Source organism: Anopheles bellator, chromosome 2 (assembly GCF_943735745.2).
Source record: "Anopheles bellator chromosome 2, idAnoBellAS_SP24_06.2, whole genome shotgun sequence".
NCBI lineage: Eukaryota > Metazoa > Arthropoda > Insecta > Diptera > Culicidae > Anopheles > Anopheles bellator.
In genome coordinates, this window is record NC_071286.1 from 5,476,448 (window position 1) to 5,499,542 (window position 23,095).

The 23,095-nt window shown below is 41.8% G+C and overlaps 1 protein-coding gene across 2 annotated transcripts; it reads right to left on the minus strand.

The window, feature by feature from the left end:
- Position 1: 1 nt before the first annotated feature.
- LOC131210942 (synapse-associated protein of 47 kDa) lies at positions 2-22,519 on the minus strand. 2 transcript variants are annotated; one of them, XM_058204268.1, is made up of 10 exons: positions 22,392-22,519; positions 20,796-21,361; positions 16,473-16,745; positions 10,341-10,420; positions 10,165-10,262; positions 9,954-10,091; positions 9,746-9,885; positions 9,529-9,656; positions 8,657-8,977; positions 2-1,525 (listed from the first exon to the last, which is right to left on the minus strand). In XM_058204268.1, the coding sequence occupies exons 2-10, from the start codon at positions 20,990-20,992 to the stop codon at positions 1,392-1,394; spliced, it is 1,509 nt and encodes a 502-aa protein (XP_058060251.1). In that variant the 5' UTR covers positions 20,993-21,361; positions 22,392-22,519; the 3' UTR covers positions 2-1,391. The 2 variants fall into 2 exon arrangements, with proteins under 2 accessions (XP_058060251.1, XP_058060250.1); XM_058204267.1 differs by having other exon boundaries at positions 16,464-16,745.
- Positions 22,520-23,095: the final 576 nt, after the last annotated feature.

Consider the following 23,095-nt stretch of genomic DNA (forward strand, 5'->3'; position numbering starts at 1 on the left):
AGCTTGTATTTTATACTCCTTAATGTTATAACAATTCTCTCGGTAGGTTCGCTAGCCCTTGTATTTTTTAAGTCAGAAGTTTTAAGATAGACACGGTGTAATTTTGTTACCGATATTGCATACTTTAGAGTGATGTGTTGAAGGTATTTGGGCGAATAGTTTCTGTCTTCGTCTCGAAGGATTGGTTTGAAATTGTTCGTTAACTCTCTGCTCGTTGCTCGTTCAAAAGTGCCCTGTGCCTGTTGCTACTACTGCGTGTTACTTATACGCCGCTGGAATGCCGCTTTATTTGCATCTTCATATTTGCAACGTTTTAAGACAACGTTGTAGATGATTGGCTCGTGACGCTTCCACGAATAAGCCAGTTCCTTAATTTAATTGTCTAATACTTTGGTAAAATAAGAGGAAATCTAGTTTTTTTTAATATTTGAGTATCAAAGTAAAAAATGAATTGTATGAAAACGTTCGAAAAAAACGGATAGTTTCGCACTGTAAAAATAAACTTTACTATAGTTAACACCATCCAGCAGAACTCGCTGCGTTGCTATGAACAAGAACCGATGTTTTCCAGATCTCTAAACACTGTTCTAACTTGCCCCACAAGCATGCAGTTGTCAAATTTTCTAACATGGATAGGTCATGCGCCAGATCCACTACGAAAGTGAAGAACGTTTTCGTTCGTGCAATTTTCGATGCTATAGTTTTGTCGCATTGAGGCCAATCAACTGTCTCGTGTAACTGTAGCATAATTTCTACTTCCAGATTCCTGTTAAATATTATTTCATTGTTGCACTTCGTCTCCGAATAATGCAGGGTTATTAATATCAATTTCTTTGTAACATGATGCGCTGGCCAAACTTGCAGCGCAGCAGCTTCGACTCAGTACTGCCATTCCGTGCAAAAAAAAAATAGTAAATCATTTGACGGGAGAAAGGTGAAGGAAACAGGAGTAGCTTGATATGTCGAGTAGGGTGCACTTTCGGCAACGAAAAAAGTGCACCTTCAAACCCGATTTTTGAGGCCACCTGGTAGAGGGAGCGCCAAACCGTTGATCGTTTGTAGGGTGATAGTTTGAAACATTAATTCAACAGACATCGTTATCATTAGATTTCATTACAGTTAAGCAACTCACTGACTCGGCAAGGCGCAAACTTTGCCAAATCGATCATTATAGTGTGAAAAACTTAGCGCCCATAAACATTAAACCTACCGTTAAAAGCTACTTGTAACGAGTGCATAGAGTTTGTTTTTTAACGCAAGTAGTAACACATCTCGCAAACCATCATCAATCCGTCGTCCCGCGCGGTTCCCCGAGTGAGGCAGCGGGTCGCTCCTCACTTCGATGCGCTACAGTTGATCATATTACAAAGCAATTGATTGAAACACTCGTTTTATTTAAGATCCGTTTCGTCGTCCAACAGCTCGTCGACGTCCTTCTCCCAGTTGGTGTTGCGCTCGTTGCCCCCATCGTTCACCAGCTCGTAGTCCTGCAGTTCCGCTTCCAGATCTTTTTCCCATTGTTCCTCTAAAAGTACGAATAACCGATCGTTAGTTGACTGAGCAAGCAGCAGCTAGTGTTGCAGTCTGTGCGCCGATCCGACCCCCGTTCGATCGATAAAAACGGAACAAATAATTAAAACGTGTCCACAAATCATAACTTGCCAGAGCTTGCCGTTAGTTTCGTAACAAATCATCAGTGATCGCTTGGAAACTATAAATGCTTTCGCTAACAATGTGGTTATAATGGTGCCGAAGGTGGTGTACGAACGTAAAACGGTTTTTCGATACTTTTGTGGAGTGTGTCAAATTAAATATGTAAGGTAGTAAACCGGAAGCCAACCCATTCTGTGGCCTTACTGAACTATCTCGCGACTATTGACACCATCGAACCTCGTTGGTTGCTTTCTTTCAAATTGACGCGTTGGCCGTGTTGGTGTTTGACGCTCTCCCGTCTTCGCCGCTCAATACTCAATCACACAATGCCGCGTTTCGCTTGGTTTGAATCAATAATTGCCTTAAAATTTATTTTCTCTATACAGAATAATCGTCTCCGTGTGTAAGGTGTGTTCACTATTCTGTGAAATCGTGTGTCGTGTGTGTGCAGCAGTGTCAATATATCGTTGCTGTTAGTTGCTGTTAATGTGTATGGAATGTGAGTGGTTCAAGTGTTCTCCGGCGCATCCATTCTGGTTTTCTTCCGTCACGCCACCAGTCTCGTGCTGCGTGATAGACGCGTCACGATGCGCATCTATCACGTGGCGCTCCTGACTATCGAAAGCACGCCTTCTTGCCTGATCGAAGGGGGGTCTCCCCGATTCTGTCCCAATCTGTGTGAGTAATATTTTTTGCTTTAATTCGTTAATATTAGTACTCTGGTTGCTGTTGCTGTTGCAGGTTGATGTTACTGTTCTACTGGTGGCTATTGCATGTTGCACACACTACCCCGAACCTTTACTCCTTTTTTCGCCACGTCCGAGAAAGACAGAAAGGTGATACGCAAGTCAAGTCGAGGAGACTTCGTTAGCACTCGCAGCGGAAGGGCCTCTGCTCGTGTGCATGAAACATAATTCAAAAACCGAATTGTTCCGTTCGGATCGAACCGGATTCGAGATTGTGGTGATCAATGTTCCGCTCTTTCTAGTGAACGGCTTTCCGCCAATTCACCAACTAGTAGCGTTGCCTAACAACCTTTGCGCAATACAAGTTGCGTCCGTGGATGCGTGTGATTGATTGAATTGGTTTGGTAACTGATCCGTCGTGTGTCGATTTTCACACCCTCTCACCGTCCGATTCTATGTTTTGTGGGGGCGTGCGGGGACGTTAGCATACACAATGGGGTTAAACTTCTCAATACAACGCACACACAGATACACACACACAGATAGAGAGACAGAGATAGCGGAAAACCGGGAGCGGGAATTAAATATCGGGTGAACTATGTTGGTACATATGTTTGTTCCGTGCTGCTGTTCGCGTTACGTTTAAATATGTCTCTTCATTTGTTTTGTTTTTTTTTCGCACGATATTTTGCGGCATCACGTTTTTTTGCGATTGTATTGTCATATCTCTGTTGCTTTTTACACGTTTTGTATCCCCCAAAAATCATCACACAACAACGAACCGAATCACTGGTTTTATCGCATTCTTCCGGTGCATTGAAGATACCAAAGCCATGTTGCCACGTGTGGACGGCATCCTTCGTCAGTTTGCGCCGGCCCCGATCCTTGTGGTGTTCCATCCTCGGACAGCCCGCCAGCCGTGGCTCGGGGCGGCGCGCAGGCTGGTTGCGAAGCCGATGTTACACTTTTCCTAACCTAAATAGCAAACCCGCTTTCTTCCCGGTGGCCCACTTGTGGCCTGTTGTACGCCCGCTGGCGGGCCGGTATTCTCATGCTCGCACGCTGTTACGCTGCCCATTTTCGGGCGCACCGATAAAGAGCAAATATACTGTGTGTCTAATAGAATCAACGCAAATGCATAACATCGGAAAATCTGGATTATCTCTCGTCAATACTAGGCATTACGAATACTGTTGTAGCTATTGCACGATATAACGATAGTTTTGCGAATCGTCTGGTGGATTCTACATTTGTTCCGCCCATCCCAACAAGGTTCTGGTCTTTCTGCAGGTATGAAAACTAGCCGATCGACAGGGAAATGATAATTACCGGCTTCTTTTCACGGGACCGCTCGCTACTGGGTAGCTTCTTCTTGAGTAACGACTCACAGATAACGTAAAGTGACAAGTAACTATGATAGATCCTCGTGCATTGTCGGCCCTTTCGGAGGATATAGATAGGTGGTAATTTAAAATTGAAGGGGAGGAAAACCGTCGGTGAACGGGAATGTGTTATTTATTTCGAGCGCCCCGCGGTGTACGGAGATCGGCCGCGCCCATACGTGCACGTACGTGGTTTCAGGTAAATGGAAGAACATTAACGTTAACACCAATATACATCTTATTGCTACAAAATACAGCCACCCACTTGTCATTGAGTCAAGTAGTGATGTAAAAGAAAAAGAAATGTGTCGCCAACGCGCAAGCCATACGGACCGGGAATGGACAGCAAGCAATGGCAAAAACAATCGGCTTGAGGAATGTATACAATTATACAGCATCTTCGGTGGGTCACGAGAGAAGAGGAATTTATACGAAAACGAAAACCCTTGCTGTAAGTGATAGCAAAATTTTCGCCGGACCGGATCAATCAAAAATAAAGCTCAATCCACTCAACCTCGACCATTTACAAACAGAACAATTGAACAACTTTTCCGTGCGTTTGACGAACAATGATACAGAACACTTGTCAAGCAAAGCTGGCCAAACCGAGCCGATCAGGACCCGCTGCTTGGAACAATTTGCTGCCGACAGGCCGTGAATGCACACGGCGGCAATCGGTTTGAAAGAAGTAGAGGTAAGGGACGCTTCACATCTAGACGGAAAGGTACACTGATTGAGTAGAATTAGTTGCCACATGTCCAACTTCTCGCATTTGTGTGGATGTGCGTGTGTGTGTCTGAGAGAGGTGGTGTGTTAATGTGATTGCACTCAAAAAGGGGGACCCTTTTGCTTATTAGAACTGGTTAGGAACGCGACTTTGCTCGATTTTAAACTGCGTGCCAGTACTGCTAGTGAGTGAATTGATTTATTCTCGCCCCAAGCTCGCCTACATAAAGATTCCCTAAGCACTCGAAACAACAACAATAAATATCGATCTCGATATAAGATTCTCGTTCATTTCTCTTCATCTATGCGTTTTGTTTAGACTTGTGTAACCAGATTATTATAGCTAGGTAACGAACGTAAGTATAGGTCGGGTGTCAAGTCAACCGAGTTTGTCCCTTGCCTCGCCGCAATTTCTTCCGAATACGTTTGCCCTTCTTCGGGGGCTTCACATGGTCTCCTCTCTCGTTCGACGTAGTCCTCAAATTGTCTCGTTGAGAAATTGTTACTAATTGATTCCGATAAGATAATATGTGTGTGGTTTTGTTTGTATGGGGCGGGCTCGTATTGGAACCATCATACCCGCGATTGCTGGTGTATATTTTGCTTAACTTGGTTTTATTCATATTTGTTGTCTCTTCTTAAGTATGACTTATTGTGTGACTGAATTTCTTCGCCCAGCGCCAACAAAATATTGGTATGATACTATTTTCCAATTTCAAGATAACACCGCTCTCCACACCGATATACATTTTGGGCTGGTGTGTATAATTAGTTATATTTTGAACTGCTTCACTCGCTTATTTATTACTCCATTGTTTTTTGTTTTTTGTTTGTTACGGCATATGGGATGTTCCTATTATTTACCTTTTTAGAGAGTTCCGCATTGAAGAGGTTATTTTTTACTTTTATGACGCGAGAACATAGATATTTTTGGTTTGAGTGAGTGTTGTTTTTTTTTAGGATGAGAAGTAACTTCACTGTCGTGTGTTCTCAGCGACTAATATCTATCGCATATACTTAGTCTTAGTATCGTACACCGTAGTTGTTATACGCGTGTCGTTATGTGAATAGATGTGTATTTTCTCTTTTCGTATCCCCGCTCTGGGAGCTCCGTTCTTTGTATTAAGAATACGTGCGATTGCAGTAGAGACATTCGTTTTATCATACTACACTTCTTTAGGCTGTTTGGTGGTCCATCATTTGCGCAGCGTACGAATACCAAGAAAAAAGAAAGAGTACAAATCAATGGGACAGAGAGGGAAAGCGAGAAGAAAGAAGGAAAATGTTGTTAGTGTTATGTTAGCATTGAATAAGTAAAGAATTGATCACCATCGATAAGGAATTACTGCGGAGGAGGCGGAAAAAGAGCAGTACTAGACTGTACGAATACAATAACAAAGTAAAAAAAGCGTTCGAATACGTTTGGATGGTACTTGAGGATAAAAAAGCCTAACTGATTCTTACAAAATATGAAATGAAATCCAAAATGTTTGAGACTTCTATAGTTATCCTAGATTCTATGATTTTCAACAGGAACGAACATATACGAAATGACTACATAAGGAAGGCGAACCGAGATGGAAATCGATGCGCATTCGCAAAAGGTTGCCACCATAAGAAAGGCTAATATGAATTTAAATTATTACGCACACTAAACGAGACAGAGTTGCCAGATCAAACGGAATCAAACGCACCGACACAAACAGCCTAAATTTTTTGCTCAATCAAGTGCCTGCCACTTTGTCTGGTGATTTGCCTTGAATGAGAATGAATAACTTCCGACACATTATAACCACATTGACAATTTATAGCTACAATATGAACTAAGATTCGTACTTTATCAAACCAAACCAAAGACGTCTGGCATCTGGCAACCCTATAGTATGTTTGGACGTATGTTTAAAACAAAAAAGCTGCTAGAAGAAGTGAAAGCAGATTGTGTGACGAGAAAGTAGAGCACAGCTGAACCAGGGCTCGGTATGCAAAGCAAATAAAATGAGTTTCTAATTTATATTCACCAAAAACTAGTGAACGTTCAAAGAACTGAAAAGACAAAATATAGCGTAATTAAAACAAACATGGGTAAAATATCATGCTATTTACCTGAACAGACAGCGCACGTTGGTGAAAATAATTTAAATACCCTTCTATTTGCACAAAAGATTCCGAAACGAAAAAAACACCTAGAACATAACAGATATCCATCATCGCTTCGAGCCTAATTGGGAAGTCTGATAATGTTGCCGAACCCAGTCAGTACACATTTGTGGCAATTAACTAATGTCGATACGGAACGGTAGGCACCTTCAATGTACCCAACGGACAGGTACTCCATTTGGCACATCTGGAGCATAAACGAAGCCACAACCACGCTTGAGACGACAAGGCAACTGATCAATGTAAAACATCATACTCGCAGTTCAACAGGACAAAAACACCGCGTGACATGAAAGCACACCAATCCTCTATTCACTACAAGAGCAACTACAGAACATCAATGTAAATTAGACAAACAAATAGATCGTTGGTAGTTTACGAAAACCGTTGGGAATAATACTGCAAAATATGTCAAGAATCGCAAAATGTAAGAAAGACTCAGTAATCACTTGCTTTTGATTCAGTTGCAGACACACATTAGGGCACGCATAAACAGAAAAGTACAGGCAAGTTGAAACATTCGCACACAAAGTAGTATTTTGCCAGTAGAGACAGTGAAACAAGCACTGAAAGCCACGCAGGTCATTTGCAACAGTTTCAAACACAGTCACAGAGAGGGTAGCAGTAGTGTAGCTGTGCAGCATTGGTATTGGCATAGTCCTATCATTTCAACCGTCTAGTACAGCGTTCCTACAACACCAGAACGGCATTCCTACGCCTATGGTTACATATCTTTCGTTTGCACACGTCTGGGAATTTTCGGGGATTGTTTGGTTGGCTAGTGTTTGGAAGTGTGTATTGCTTATCGCACAATGTGCCGGAAGGACGTTGTCGCAAGGATAGAACGGATCGTTCTGGTCACGCATTACAGTAAGGAAAACTGAAAACGGGTTGCAGTATTTCTTAACCAAGAGAGAAAGAGAGACCGAGAAATATATATAGAGAGAGAAATAGAGTAAACACTATCGCCTACCGTCAGCGAACAGAACTATCGGATAGATGGGTGGGTCATGGCGTTGAAGTTTAGAATGAAGCTAAGGGAATCGGATGTTACAACAATTCCGTAACACCGGTCCATTTTTGAAACGATCATCTGGAACGGGCAGAAGGATAGCACATATTATAGGTCTGTGACACTGACACGCAGAGCGCGTCAAATAGTGTGCAACTATAAGGAAACGAAACAGCACAGTGTGAACCGCAGGGCGGTGTGTTTGCTAAGGCACGATGATAGTGAGATTGTGGATGAGTGATAAAATACACACATACACACGCACACACATATGCACGCGCTTTACGTTACTCGTCTTTGCATCAATTGTCTGCGTATCGCCGAGAGTGACAACCGGTTCGCGAGAAACAAATTAACATAAAGACTTATGCACCGGAAAACCGAACCCGTGTTGTGTTCCGTTCACTCCAATCAACGAGCACTAAAGGAAAGCGAACGAATACGCATCCTTCAGCTGCCTATGGATGAAAGGTGTCTGATTTAAAGGAAATCATCCGGTTTCGTAAACATGTTTCACTACAGGAATCTAAGTATTCAGAACCAACCTACCGGTGGTTTGGCGGCTGTGCGAATGATTATCTGGAAAAAGTTTAAAACATAGTCACGGTTTATATTCATTACGCTCACCAAACTAGGGCTCATTGACTAACTATGTATGCAAGCAGGTTTCTATTACTTGTGGTGCGCCTGTATCAAATTTGCCGACTACTAGCATTTAGTAGCGTGATCCGCACATGCAGTCAACTGAAACTTACGAATCTAATCAAACGTAACTCAACCGTTTTCGTAGTGTTTTGCATTGTAGTTCTATATGTTGCTCAAGTAGTGTTAGTGGTTGATGGTGCCGCTTTTGGGGATGTTCCACGAAAACGTTCACAGGCGTGGAGTGTTGCTACCTTAATTTCTTCTATTAAATTATTTACATTGTCGTATTCAACCTGAGGTTTCAAATTGCCAAAATCTTTGATAGTTGATGACACGTGTTTAAACCATTTGTCGTTTTTAATGTAAGCGTCCATCGAGCACCCTCGCAGTCTTACCACTTTTGACGGTGTCTTGTCCAATAGATTCATTTGCCTGCTGTGCAAGACTGTCGATACCCAGCTTTTTCATGCCAGCCTTTACCTCCTCCAGATCCTGCTCGCTTGTTTGGAAACTATCAGAAACGAACTCGCCGTGCTTGCTTTTGGCGATATTTGTGGCACCGACAGTGCCCAATGGCCCGTCACTGGAACCGGGTTTACTGGAGGCACCGTTTGTTTCCAGAGGAAATTTTGAATCTTCTGTACTGATGGACTGTGAGCTGACACAACTCGGTTTGAGCATCGGTTTCGATGCATCAGACGGACTTTGCATGGGCTCTTTTTTTGGTGATGTTGATGGTGAAAAAATAAAATAATAAAAATTATCACATTAAGAAGAAAACAAAAACTGGTAGGAAATTGATAAAATAACGAAAGGTGAGACACACAAACTAATAATGCTAGTAGGAACCGTAATATTGGTTGTAAACTAATCAGCATTATAGATTTGCGAATCATTTTTCGACGCCCGAGCTTATGGTGCCACCCTTTTTGTTATTCTATTCTAATAACTATCACTATGCGTAGTTGAAACAATGACAAACATTCAACTACATGTACTGTCACTACATCGCTGTTATCCATGTGTAAAATTTTCGATTAAATTGTAAAAGGTGAATAATTTTTTATGTTAATTATAATACTTGTAACAATTGCTGATAAAGGCAAAGAAAAAACAACAAATAGAAGCGAAAAATTTGTTTCGAAAAAGCCTTTCAAGTCAGGAGCAAACTGAATTCAATCACACTCATAAAAATAGGGATTATGGGACAAAGGAAACTAATCCTCAGGACACTAGAAAGCTGCAAGATGCAAGTGATGTACGTTACCCTCTGTATCTTCACTGGCGCCACGTTTTACGAACTCGTTATTGTCTCCCAGCGTGCCCAGCTCCGCCGCTTGACATATTAGGGAAACACGGTAGAAGTAATTACGCCAGAAGCTTTCTTCCGTGATGCTGCAATGAGGAAAGGTAAGAAGCATCAGTCACAAACTTTTATAGCATAACGCGAGCAAAATCGCTTTATCATTTACTACAAAACTTACATTTTAGGGACCAATTCGAATCGCATCTTTTCCAATTCTTTATCATCATTCATGATTGCCAACGCAACTGGATACGATGAGTCATAGTCAAAGTCGAATTCAACACCAGCCGGTGGCGCACGTACAAAGTTTCGACGATCCTATACGGAGCACAGTGATAAAATTAAATCAAAAGGCCATACCTTACCGACATGTTTGAATGACTTACCGCCGACAGGCTTAGAATTTCTTCCTTGATCTTGGCCTCATTAGCATGTCCTACCCACGGACACGCACCAGCACCGCTTCCTCCTTGCTGGTTTTTAATGAATGCTTCCTGTTCCTTGCTGAATTCACCCAAAATGCTCTGTTGGAACCAAAAATGAGTAAGCTTCTGAAGAAATAATCCATTACCGATCGTTTACTGAAATGCCGCTTACGTTGTCTTTCAGATGCTTAATCTTATCACCAGCTTTGTTGAACGAAGAGTACAGGAATGATCCAATCGATTTAGCACCAGCAGTGACTTTATGTGTAACTGAATAAACAGGAACGCGCTCATTAGCAACTAGTAGTGCGTACAGCTTTTAGACATTAGATTGGGCTGCCCAATTACCTTGGCCAATCTGTCCAGCATTCTCTTCGGTTGGTGTGCCTGGGCCCGTAGCGGGACGAGAATCGGCTCCTCCGGTGGCACTATATGAGTGGACAAAGATAAAAGAAAATAATAAAAAAAGAAACTTAGCGAACAACGTTTGCACAATTGAATGACAAAAGCTTGACCAGCACTGCTTACGTATAGAAGCGAAAAATGCTTTCTTAAAGACAAAAATTTAACTAAGGCAAAATTGCCAAAATTGAGAAAATGCATTCACAAAAGAGAAAAAACTGGTACATCCGTGGGAACGTAAGAAACAAAACACTTAAGGAGTGTACTTAAGGAGTGTGTATTGTGTTTAACATTGTTTAAAGGAAATCGGGCACAAATTTAAACTGTATTCAAATAGATCGATTAAAAAATGTGATAGATAAGAGAAAATTTGTGATTTCATAAAACGGAGACACAGAACCACTTAAGTACTAAAATATATGATAGGCAAGATCGGAAGAAAGTTCATATTAAATTGACAGGTAGAATTCGGAAAATCAAGCAACGGTTAACTGTACCAGTATCAACGAAATAAGGAAAACAAGAAACAAACACTAAAAGAGTATTGGACTAGTGTAAGTGTAGAGTATAAAGTTAGCTTGTGAAACGTGTTGTGTTAGAACGAGTAAAACCTTGTTAAGTATACAATACAAAAAGCGTTTCGCAAAAATCTGACAAATAAGTTAGGGGTGTTTGTGTGATGTGAGCAAGAACAAGAAATGGAGTAAAACCGAATCCTTCTATTTGCAAAATGTAGTATCTGATTTTACTTTTACAAAATTTCAACTAATCGTCCAAATACAAAGTAACCTGTTTAGTTCTTTTCAAACTATGTAAACCATTTAACCATACTAATGCTATAAGTAACTGCAGTTAACGAATCTAAGTACAGTCTGGAATAAATCGATTAAGTGTACGATGTTCGCAAGATTATGACGGTAACACCAAGGTAGAAATGAAACCTTCATTTGTTTCGGTCATAGAGGGTAGTAAATCACTTCTGTTTATTCACCCTGGCGATGGTAAACAGTTCACAGCACACGATAAAGCACAATATCGTATGAATCCGTGAGAGCTCCATGAGTGCACTTTCATCAAACGCCTAACGACTTTCCCCGTGTCTAGCATGCCAGACACTGCATTAGTCGAATTATCTCTTACCTAACTAATGAAAAATTGAAGAAATTATAATTACCACGAATCCCCGAACTAATCTGGAGTGGCAATTGTATATGCAGACCTTGAGGCCGTGTTGTCGCTCTATCAAAAACAGAAAAGTGGACACCATGGAAGTTTTTTCCACTCTTTGGAAGGAATGGTACCAACCCAAATTACGGATGAGGCAAAAGCAGCGCTATGGCCCTTTCACTTTGTTATTAAAAAAAACGTCACACAGACTGTTAAGAAAAAATAAAAAAAACAAGTATGAGATTTAGAGCAATTACATTGCCAAAAAGACAACAAAATAAAAGACACGGTTTTGAAAGCCAAAGCAAAAGCTCATTCAAATTAGCTTCGCGGCTAGTAGGGGGTTTGATAGTAAAATGGTGTTCAAAATCCTTTACAGTTAGAGTTTGCTGCTTAGTATTTCAAGGCTAATATGCGGTACAATGGTGATCTTAGCTTGCACGTAAAAGTAAACTTATTGGAAAACCGAAACATAACGCATGAGTTAAATAGAGTGAAGATTAGAAAGGTTGGAAAAGCCATTACGACGAACAAACGAAAAAGAGTTGTTAGAAAGTGTGTCAAACGAAACAAGCCAGACTAAACTCTACCTTTCCTGTGGTCTGCTGATACGGTCAGAAGAATGCAGTGGGGCATACAAGTGCGAAATGGAAATGAAAACGTTTAGTCACATACTGCACACGAATGATCAAATCATTGAATCCGCAACCATACACGTTCATGATAGTTTGTCGTATGAAGCTGGCAAGATTTAATTAGCCATTTGTTACAATTTAGTTGAATATGTTCATTCAACCAATACAAAATCACAGGAACCCCTCTCCAAAATGCTTTAGTATCAATGACAAATCAAAATTGTCCCGGTATGGCAGAAAATCCGCCAACATTTGGTTTAGTTTACGTAAAATTTCTCGAGAATGTAACACGTAAAACTTGACCTTTCATACATATTCATTATATTACATAAAACCAAGAATTAAAGGTATATTGAAAAAGACACACAATGCCTTTCAGTGAATAATGTCTTGCTGTCGGCACAAAAAACCAACAGAAAAGGGAACCATATCTTCAACATGAATGTTGGGGTCGATTGAAAGAAGGAACAGCAGGCAGTGTATCGATCGCATCCCATCGTTAACATTCTTTAATACACTACGTGATGGACAGATGAGCCTAAGAGGCCGTTTACGACCCACCGGTAGCGAGCCATTGTATGATATGACATCCTTCTAATCAAAGTTAAATGTTACGACATATCCCATTTACGGTCTATTCAGCACCAGTAAACATCGGAATCGAAAATCATGAAAATACCGAGAAAAAGCAGTTCTTCCTAACTGAAACAAACGGTAGACATACTAAAAGAAATATAACCTTATGCTAAAATGCATTAAATTTCCGTTTAGAATTTGAGCAAACTAGGCTATAACTTCAGTGACGGCAAGAGTCACAACCGAACAGAATGATACGGAAAAACAAAATCCGGAAAGCAACCTAGTCCTCACAGAAGTGGTGCCGAAGGTATTCGATTGGAATGTATCTACGTTTCTTTTTGATGGTGTTAGAACATTTTACCACTATTGTTAATAGTTGTTACGTTTTGAGTATCATGAGTGAATTTTTTTTGTAGAAGTTTAAGTTTTTCTTTTGCTCGTAAGTGCTTCATGTTGTCTGCTGTGACAGGTATCGTTGATCTGTGGTCGCTTCTGGAAAAAACTGTAGTTATGACGCTTGCAGGTGAGAGTATGAGGTTATGATGTGTCGAGTAGAGTGAGAAAGTGAACAACAGAACCGAAACGTAAAAATGCGATACAGAACGTAAGGATAAGGCAACGAATCGTTAAAATTATGACGTTAAACAGCGGACGGGAATCCGTGAGTTGATCAAGTGGCTTCAACAGCGCGTCGCGTAACCAGCTTATTCGGTGCCAGAGTTCAACAGGATTTCTCGAACGATCAACCCATGCCCTGGCAGCTAGCTGGGCATTGGTCGATCGTTCCCACCGATCGCTCACAGCAATAGTGCAATAATTTCCAAAATCATAACGTAATCAATATTCATGGATTATTTTACACACTAAACAAATATCACTTAAAACTAGAGTTCAAATGGGCCATACACAAATGAAGAAATTTTTCATGACATTTAGGTAGTATATATTGATTGTACGATATATCTTTTCGACTGCTAGTGATTGGTAAGTAGTATAGTTTCAATGATTCACTTGTTTCGTTAAATAATCATGTATGTAGGTAAATATATATATATTCATTGACTTGTTCTGGTCTACTTCTTTTGCGCAAATGTGCTACAGAGTTGTAACTAGTGAGTGACTGAGTTCGCAAATGGACCTTAACTCAAGAGCTACTTGAAAAGGAGTGCACCGAGAGAATAGTATTTCGAGCTGTTGGATGGTCGTTTGGCTAGGTTAATGATGGGCTAGGCTATAATGACTCCAAAATATACTACGAATTGCCCGTTCGATCGTCGGTTCACTAAGCCAACGAGAAACACACACTTGTGATGATAAAACATAGCTGGATATAAACTGAACGGATTACGTCTAGGGTAATGTGCCTGAACATGACGTTTGCCATCGCCAAATGTGACACAACCGGATGCAATTGCTGAGAGGATAGTGGAGTGTTTGTATTTGTATTTGCAAGTAAAAACTGTATGTTTCGAAAGTGCCACTGGTATTACGGAAAAAATCGGCCAAAGCTAAGTGACTCCATAAGCTTACATTTATATGCGATTACGCTACGAAAAAGGAACTTTTTTACTATTCTTACAAGATGGGCTAACTGGCGTATAGAAAAACATCTGACACACAAAGCATTTTAAGAGTGCACTTAAAAACTAAACCCCCGAAACATGCGGTAAGCAAAAACGATTGAAACACTGTAATGCAATGCGTGATGAAAAGGTGCAAAAATCAAATGTTAGTTCAATAAACGGGTGTCTGCTTTTTATATTGTAAACTTATTACGTGTAACAGTTGTACGCATATAGCAAGGCCACACATTTGTACTGTATCACCCAAACTCCTATCATAGTCTGGTAACGGATGTGTTTGAATTTATCAAGATCTGTGTCCCTGTCTTCATGGAGAGTTCCCAGTTAATTCCCCTCTCGGAAAACACACAAAACCCAGCGGTAGCATCAGGCGCAACTTTGTCACCAAAAGCAGTGCGTGAAAGTGACTGACCAGCAGGACAGGTGAACGGGGCTTTGCTTAGACTCTTAAAGCTTCCTTCTCGTTTTTTCAGCCACAAAGTCGCTTGAGTAAAGAGTGCTGGCAAGCAAAGTGAGAAGTAAAAGCTAAGGTCGTGCCTTGTTGTACAACCAAAACAAAGTGCTGATACCGAATGGTGATCTACAACCTACAGCAGAAGGTCAAACACCGTTAGAAACGCAAACTATCTCCGACGGATGTCTTTGCCAGAACTGGCGGCGCTCGTAATATTCGCTTCTTTTTTCCCGTAGTAATAGTAGGGTGCGGAGTTCCACCAGCAGCCTGGTAGGGAACTAATTTGGTTGTTTGTTGTACACACAAATCCGCAAAACTCGTGTACCTCGCCATCGATTTTCATTTCCGCCCAAGAGATCAAGAGAGCCCACTGAGTTGTTGACTTGAGTAATAAAGACAGCATGGTTGGGCAATTAATTAATGTTGCATAACAAGGAAATTTTGTTGAATGATTTCATTAACATCATCTTCTCTGTGAGTCACAGAGCTTTCCGCTTCGTAAACAAACTGTATCTTAAGGAGTGTCAAACTTTCCAAGGATTTAATTGTGCAAAAAAAACTATATTGCCTAGCCAGACAGAGATCGCCAGAGACAGAGATGTTGTTTAGGCATTCTTAACTGATACCAATGAACCGATTTTATCGTAATTTTGTCAGTTAAATCTCTGAAGGAACGAGGAAAACGAAAAGAAGAAAAGAGGAAAAGAAGAAGGAAAGAGGAAAGAAATATAATGAACAAACGCAATGATAGGTGATTCTAAAGTAATGTTTCCTTATTTATCGCTGGTTTAAATAATTAATTCTTGTTGTTGGAATGATAAAAATTAAACCATATGCAATGACAACATTAGGCAAATGTGAACAGTTGCTTTACTATCAAACAAATACTTCTTAATTTTACAGCAAACGGATTCAAAGACAAAGATGTAAATTGCAGGTTGATTTAAAACACTACAAATATGTGGAAATGTATTAGCAACAACATTCGCAAAGGGAACTACAGCGACAAAGTGATGTTCGAAGTATTAGAATTTCTTTTGCAACAAGAAGGAAGTAGTAAAAATTCAAATAATTGAAAAGAGCTGGTCAACATTAAAAGAACGAAGTACAACCTTATAAATAGAAACAACCAAATATCGTAGATTGAATAACTCGTAGATGGCAACAACTCTTGCTCTACTCTAAATTGAATTGAGTATAATAAATATTTTAAAATTTTCCGCCCGAACAACTTTATCGTTTCCCCTTTCGAGAGTTCAACAGCCGATGTGGAAATTTAATAGCTTTGGAGAGTGCCTGATGAACTCTGTTAATTCATCATTTAACTAAAGGAAAGCTACAAATGTGAATTGGTTCTAAATCAAGCCGTACTCAAGTATCAGAGCCGTGAAAATGGCACAGAACACAGTCTATAACGAAATCCTCACTACATCCTATAAATTTAGTTTTTTTACGGCGAATAGAACGTGTTAAGTAAACCACTTTCGTTCTTCATTGCATTGATGCCGTTTTATTGCATTTTGACACTATCCAACCCTCGTCCTTTTATTCTCTATCATTTATTATCTCTGTTTCACTCGCTATGATTTTTTTTAATAAGAAAAGATCTGTGGAATTAAAATTTCAGTCAATTATGTATAGGCCCATTTACCTAATATACCTTGACCGGTCCTCCTCATCGGCAGCATCCGTCGAGCCGGCAATACCTTGACTAGCCTTCTCGGGCGATGTGACGAGGCCTTCGTTGGTTATACCACCATTTTCGTCTGTTTGGTTCGTCTTTCTTAGGCCAGGAATTGATGGCATCGAAGGCATCGCTGGCATGGCAGGCATCGACACCGTTGGAATGGTGGGCATCGATGGGATCGACGCGTTACCGAGCCATCCCGTCACCTTGGACGACACGCCAGAGAAAACTCCTCCTTTTGTGGGGCTACAAAAATTAACGAGAAGCAGTAAGAAAGTACTTATAATTAGTAACACATAGAAACGACTCATGCTGATAAGTTTTGACCTTTTAGTGGTGAATAAATTAAATATCAAAATTAATTACAAATGTTTATTGAAAAAATGTTGAAACATAACAAACTGTTTAAACCGTAAACCGTTGAGTTTAAGATTGAAATGGTTCTTACACCGCCAGGCAAGCGGAGCCATGAAAGATAATACAAACGTGACACTAACATTTATCTCCAAAAAACAATATGCAAAAGAACTCAAACCGCTACTACGAGTACATAAATCATGTTGAGACGACGCTTCGAAACCGATGTTTTGAAAATCGCCCAAAAGCGAAAACTCCCTCAAGCATTTGCATCGTTAAAAACGATTTTTTCCTTCAGCCCGAATTCCTTCATTTCCACGATTTTGATAATTCATGGTCATGGCTCGGCACAATTTAAGAACCATTTGGCCTCCCAAGCACAACCACGGCTCGTCGGAACGTGCGTTTTTAAATATATAATATAAAATCAATTGCTGGTCAGTGCGCAACAGTAACGTAGACGCCCAGTTAAAGAGCCCAGTTGGAGGAATACCAAATAAAAAATGGACGCAGCGTAAAACACTTCGACGGGAAGCACATTTATAAAATATGCTCCCAGCATACCATTTACGCTCACGAACGTGATAACGCACCACTCACTGGTGACTGAAGTACTTCATGGTGATCCATCATCCGCCGTATGTAGTCATACAAATGAGGCCAATCAGTCAAAAGCGCAGATGGGTCCATTCGGCGTTTCTTTGAAGCGCGATATACCCGATGAATGGTTTTTGGAAAAGCTTAGCTTAGACTTTTCCAAATACAATTATTACCATTAATTGTTTTTGTGACCACAAAACGAAACCAGCGTGCAGCGTACAGTGAGCAACATCTAAAAACCTTTACGTAGAAAAAGGAAACGGTCTACCTGAAACAGACCAGGCGCCTCCATAATCCACAACACAAACTCACGCAGACCGCACATAACACAAAGCTAATCCACAATAAAAACAAGGCCAAGGCGCTGCTACTTGATCACACTTTGCAGTTTCGATAATATTGATCCAAAGAAACTCAATCAACACGATGGCGTGACGGCAGAAAAAAAAACATAAAAGCTTGGCAGGGCAAAGATGGAAATGAAAGCTCACAGCGAGACGTTGGACCGTATGTCGGGTGGACGGTTACGTAGCAGAACATATCGCAAAAGAAACTCCCCATTTCGATCGTCCACTCAAGTACCATTCAGCACGAGATTGCACCGCTTCTTGAGCTGTAAAACACGCATCGCGTATTTTCCTTCCTGGGCCAGAACAGTCTGGTCACAGTTACGTAATAATCCCAGGATGCTGTGTTACTGTGGGCCACACCGACGCTTTTCTACAGGTTGCAAGGTTGTAAGGAGGACGTCGTTTTTATTGTCCAGCATATTACGTGCAACACTTGGGTCATATCCCGGTATACCGTGCACTAAAACCAAAGACGAAACAGCTAATGATATCATATTCGACCGCACATCGGGTGGCGATAAACAATGTATTCTCCTGTTGCTTTCGTTTGTGGCAGACGTTCGCGTCGTTGGAAGAGCGTGAATGGACTCTTGCCGAAACTGCGAACCGGTGCAAAGTTACCGGTGGATTATCCTCCATTTGAGACGCAACAACTTCATGTTATTGAAGCAAACGGGAATCGGAATGGCGCAAAAATGTTGTAACGAGCCGTTTGATGTTTGGTACCAGCGTTAGAAGACGCAACAACGTTGAGGTCATGGTTCGAGATTGTCTAGTGCTTTGTTGTTTGCTGTAGTGTAAGAACACATGGATCCATCATACGTAAGCCACCATGTACCACGAACGGAACGGCAAGGGCAACGGAATAAGAGGTGACGAGCCTGGTTGCTGCGATCGATCGAAACATTATGAAGGGCAATCAAAGAGCATCAGATGCTTGGCTTGCTGAACCGTAATAGGAAATATTTCCAATTTGCGCCAGAAATTCACTCAACAGCTGCCAGTGGAAGTTGACATTTTCTTCGTAACAAATTTATCATAATTTAACGTGACAAGCGCGGCTGACAAGCGCGGCCACATTCGGTCCCATACACGCGCTAATGTCATTGTAGAAACGAGTTAGCACAAAAATTGCCTTCCTCATAGACCAATTCACGGGACAGCGTACTGCGAACAAAGCAAGCAACGCATATCTCGATGGCGCAAATTGCATCACCAAACGGAGATCCCTTTTGCAGATTTCAGCTTCTCCGCCGCTGAAGGGAAGAGGTGTGTGCGTAAAGGGAGCCCATTTGGAACACCTCCGAAACTTTGTAATGGCATACTCCAGGGATGCTTCCAACTTCGTGGAGATGGTTTTTATCTTTTTATTTCACCACCAGTCGCACTTTTAAGACGGCATCTCTAAAAGGGGCTGTGGAATCGCAAAGTTTCTGCTTTACAAAACAAAATCAGAACGACAAACACGAATATGTGACCAAGAAGTGTTCAATACTCAAGAGGTGCGAAACAGTATACGACAAGAATGCCCGCAATTCCCAATTAAATCCCACAAAGGGACATTTTATGCTGAACCACACCGTTAACAAGCGTTAAATCCATTGCACAGTGAATTTTGTATAGAAGCTCGAAAGTTATGCAAAAAGGATAAACCGTGGAGCGTGTGGTTGGGTAGGTAAAATTTAATTTGTCCCCACACTAAGCACGCGAGTAATTTTATTACTCAAACGATTCTACGTGCTGCCACAAGCGTGGAGCGTACTGCCAACCACCTGCAAACTCCAACGCTACTGGTGAGAAAAATTAAACGATATCTGCAACACAACTTTCTCCCATCTCTGCTATGGTTCACCGTGACTGAAGTTATGCCAATGGAGCCTTTTTTCTGGTCCCCTGTCTCTATCTCCCTTTCTCTTTCTATTTTGGTTGGTTTGAAGTATGTTGAGAGACCCACCCCACGTTTGGAAGGTGGGAAACCGTAATAAATTCAGGGGAGATACGGGTGTCAGAATAAATTGTTGACTCAATTAGATGGTACACAACGGCAAACGCTACCGAAGCTTCGCATCGGCCATTGTTGGTTAACAAAGGTCCGTATATCTAAAACTCTACTTTGGTCTTCATAATCACATCAGATCAGAAAGGATGAACCGAATTATCAAGTTACTATAAACTGTTCGCAAAATAAATTAATAAATGTTACTAAAATAAAATAATTTCAAATGTTTTACTATAAGCTAAGTTTTATTATTATAAGCTAAGGTTCCCAGAGAAACAAATTAAACGCAATGAACATAAAAAATCCATCTCAGTTCCAAGCCTCGTTGAAAGAAAAACCCCAACCCAGCCAATCGATCCTAAATGTCATCCGACTTCCGGTCTCTCCCACTGTGTGCCGTCACATGGTCGTAAAATTCACTTATCCTTTCATAACAGTTCTCGAAACTGTCAAAAGTGGGTAAAGGTGCAGAAAACGAGAGAAACATATGGAAAAGCAAAGAGAAAGGAAGAGAAAGAAATTAAGAGAGCGTGACTGCGGAAAGAAGACAGAATGAAATGGTACAAAATAAAGAGAAACAATGGAATAACGAAAAAAAACACATATCCGCCTACTGAGAGTCTTCTCCGAACAACAGCAACGTGCTTACACATACATGCACGCGGCCGAAATGCAGCAAGGATGTTTTCAGGAGAGAGAGCGAAAAGAGCACAAGACCCCCACACGGAGAGCACGAACTGAGCAGATCTCGAGTGCGAGTACGGCTGCTGTATCATGTGATTGAAATTTTCTTACATGAGGCAAGTTTATGGAAAAATGGTTCGAAAATGAGTTACTTTCCCGCTGAACACTGAAAGTGTGCCGGGCAGAACGAACAGCGTTCGATGCTTGATTACATAACAAGGTCCCTTTTTCAAAACGCTACGATGGTATCACGTGAGGCTACCTCAAACGTGACACGATGCTTTCTCTGAACCACAACGCGCTTACCTTTTGTCGCCTCCATCGCCTGCAGCTGCTGCGTCGGGAGCCGCCGCTGCCGTAGACGACGCCGCAGTAACACCGGAAGTAGTCGCTGTCGCAGTGGTCGCTGCCGAGTTCGGGGGAGTCGGAACCTCCTCGTCCTGCGGCTCTCCCTTGGCCGCGCCGATCCAAGAGGTCACTTGGTTTGTTAATCCGGAGAACATGTTCACTGCAACAAGGTTAGGGAAGGTTGAAGGGTTTTTTGCGCTCCTCTTCTCGCTGGGTGCACTCTGCTTCCGCCGTTTGGCAGCACCCGGATTCGGGACAAATTCAAACTATCTCTTAACGCTCCAGACGCCACGCGATATCACAGCTACAGCTCTATTGGCACACAGCTATAGCAACTTTGCGTTTTCGGTGTAATATCGATGTTTTGCTGCAACGATCGGTCACACAGTTCGTTCACTGGTCACTTCACTGCTAACGTCAAGCGCGGGACCGAACAGTGCGCATCAAACGCGAAATGCGATGAAATTGGGTGGCAACACCACACTCTAATGTGTCCGTCGGCAGAGTATCACTGAAACGCTTTCCTGTCGATTATACAACACAAGAACGAATGAAACCAATACACACGTTTGGTAGGACACGGAACAATGGATTAACCGTCAATGGGACGCCCACTTCGGATTAGCTTGTGGAATTGCCGCAGAGCAGAAGGATCTCATGTTTCGGATGCTGTCAACGGACAAAAGCACCACTCACACCCACAAACTGTACCAATAATCAGGCCAACGCATCAAGGCCGCTAGATGTGGTGTCTAAAAGGAATACGGAGCAATTGGAAGGAAGCCAGCGATGTCTCCTTGCGAAGCCCTTCTATGCACTGCCATCTCTGACGGGCAAGTGCACGACTACACTTCACTCGAACACAGTTGAAAGGGTTGAAAGGGCTTTTGGAGTACTCCTCCCGAAAAAGAATCGCCAAAGGAAACGCAAACGTTTCCGTCAGAAAATTCTGTCGGCAAACATGGAGAAAGTATTGGCCACGGTAAACTGCTATTACTACTTCACCAAGCTGCTGTTTCCTTCGTCTCATGGACGTTGCGTTGATATTTGCTCGATTCGACTATTCTTCACACAAACACAAACGAACACTTACTTATGCACGCCCGTGTGTTGTTGCTCGCAATTAGTCATCCTATTAATTCGCAAGAGTCCTTCCATCGCGACACAAAACGCCATATGCAAAGGAAGGGTCCAAACTTTTGGATTCTCAGCTAACTTACGCAATTTGGAAAGGGGAAATGATTCGGTGGAAACAATAGAAATGCAATAATTATAATTAAAGACCATAAATCTGGATAACATATGAAACATCTTATCACACGCTTTCTTTCCAAGTCTCCAGAGACACACGTGACAAACACTTTCCAATGTACAAGCGCTTCGAAGAACAGCTCAAGTGGACAACTGCGCCGATAATCCAACTTTATGTTGTCCACTGCTCACTATGGCTATAGATTTGCACGACCTTCGCCGTGGAAAATAGTATGGATAGGTTCTGTTGCAGAATTTTCGCATTTCCTTTCCACTCGCACAGTTAAGGGGAATTTCCCTCACCTTTCGAACAATCAATATTTCCTCGACTGAACTAACAGTCCGCTAATTACCGGAAGCGATATGTGAGAAGTAAAAAATTTACTTCCGTCCAGCACACCAGTCACCGTTGCTAGCCGATCGAGTTCGTCCGTTCGAGTGAGTCGAACCCGAAGGAAAGTTCAAGCGCACAGCCCGACTAGTCCGCAATGTTGGAGATTTCTCAGCTTCGGGATTTCGATCGGTCGGTCCCTCTCTTGCTAGCACAAACGCACATCCACTTGAAAGACCTTCCAGTGTGTCCTTTTCCACAAAAAAGCTCCCTTTTGCGCGTGCCACCAGCAATGCGCATTCGCCGGATGGGACGGACGACAAACGTCACAAGCAGTGCGAGAAATAGACGAACTTTACACGTTTTGGGAAGTCCATCCGTTCTCTCAGCGCGAGAGCGGAAGCACGCCAAAACGCCGAAGTATACGGCCATCCGCGACATCTCGACCTCGAAGGGAAGTTTCCAGCATAAACCGCTTCAAGAACCATGCCATCCGACATGCGTACCACACGCGCGGCCACTTCGCAATAGCCGTTGGTAGTGAAATGTGCCCTTGACTGTTGGCGACGGAAGGAAATTCAAACGATGACAGCTCTGCCCACATCTGGAAGGATAACTGTTTATCTACGATATGCCGTCCATCCATTGACTTTATGCAATAACTAACTGCAAACAA